The sequence below is a fragment of the Penaeus monodon genome, chromosome 28 (genome assembly GCF_015228065.2).
Source record: "Penaeus monodon isolate SGIC_2016 chromosome 28, NSTDA_Pmon_1, whole genome shotgun sequence".
Taxonomy (NCBI): Eukaryota; Metazoa; Arthropoda; class Malacostraca; order Decapoda; family Penaeidae; genus Penaeus; species Penaeus monodon.
Genome location: NC_051413.1, coordinates 1,058,883 through 1,059,389, shown reverse-complemented (window position 1 = coordinate 1,059,389; position 507 = coordinate 1,058,883). Strand labels below are relative to the sequence as shown.

The 507-nt window shown below is 52.5% G+C and overlaps 1 protein-coding gene across 1 annotated transcript in view; it reads right to left on the bottom strand.

The window, feature by feature from the left end:
* The window catches only part of LOC119591258 (bestrophin-2-like), an 18,436-nt gene that overhangs the window by 788 nt on the left and 17,141 nt on the right, over nt 1–507 (bottom strand). Inside the window, exon 7 of the mRNA XM_037939973.1 lies at nt 98–333. Coding sequence (XP_037795901.1) covers nt 98–333 — 236 coding nt within the window. The remainder of the gene's footprint in view (nt 1–97; nt 334–507) is intronic.

The window sequence follows — 507 nt, the reverse complement described above, 5'->3', positions numbered from 1 at the left end:
GGACAAACAGCCGCGCAGAGCGAAAGCCGACCAGCCAGACGGACAGACGATCAGAAAGAACCCGAAAGGAAACACACGAGAACTCTGCTCTGCTCACCCTCCAGTGGCGGACGAGGAGCGAATCCAACTCGAAGTCGTGGTCATCGTCTCCGAAAGGGTTCAGCAGCGCCTCGGCCACCTTCAGCCAACCCATGTAGAAGACAAGTTGCAGGAGACCGGACACGGGGAAATACAGGTCGATGCTGTAGCCGCTGTAACCTTGATCCGGGTCGATGTACTGCTCGCCGATGAGGGAGAAGAAGAAGAAGGAATAGACGGCGATCGTCACGACCTACGAAGGGGGAAGAGACAAAGAGGGCGTTAGGTGGTGAGGGCGGTCGGGCGGGGGAGAGTTGCATGCCTGGGGTTTCGTGTTTTGATTCATTTTGTATGTTGTTTTCGTTGTTTGTTCCTATTTTGGGAGGGTTTCTCTGTTTTCTATATTTTTGTTTTTTTACTTTTTTCTTG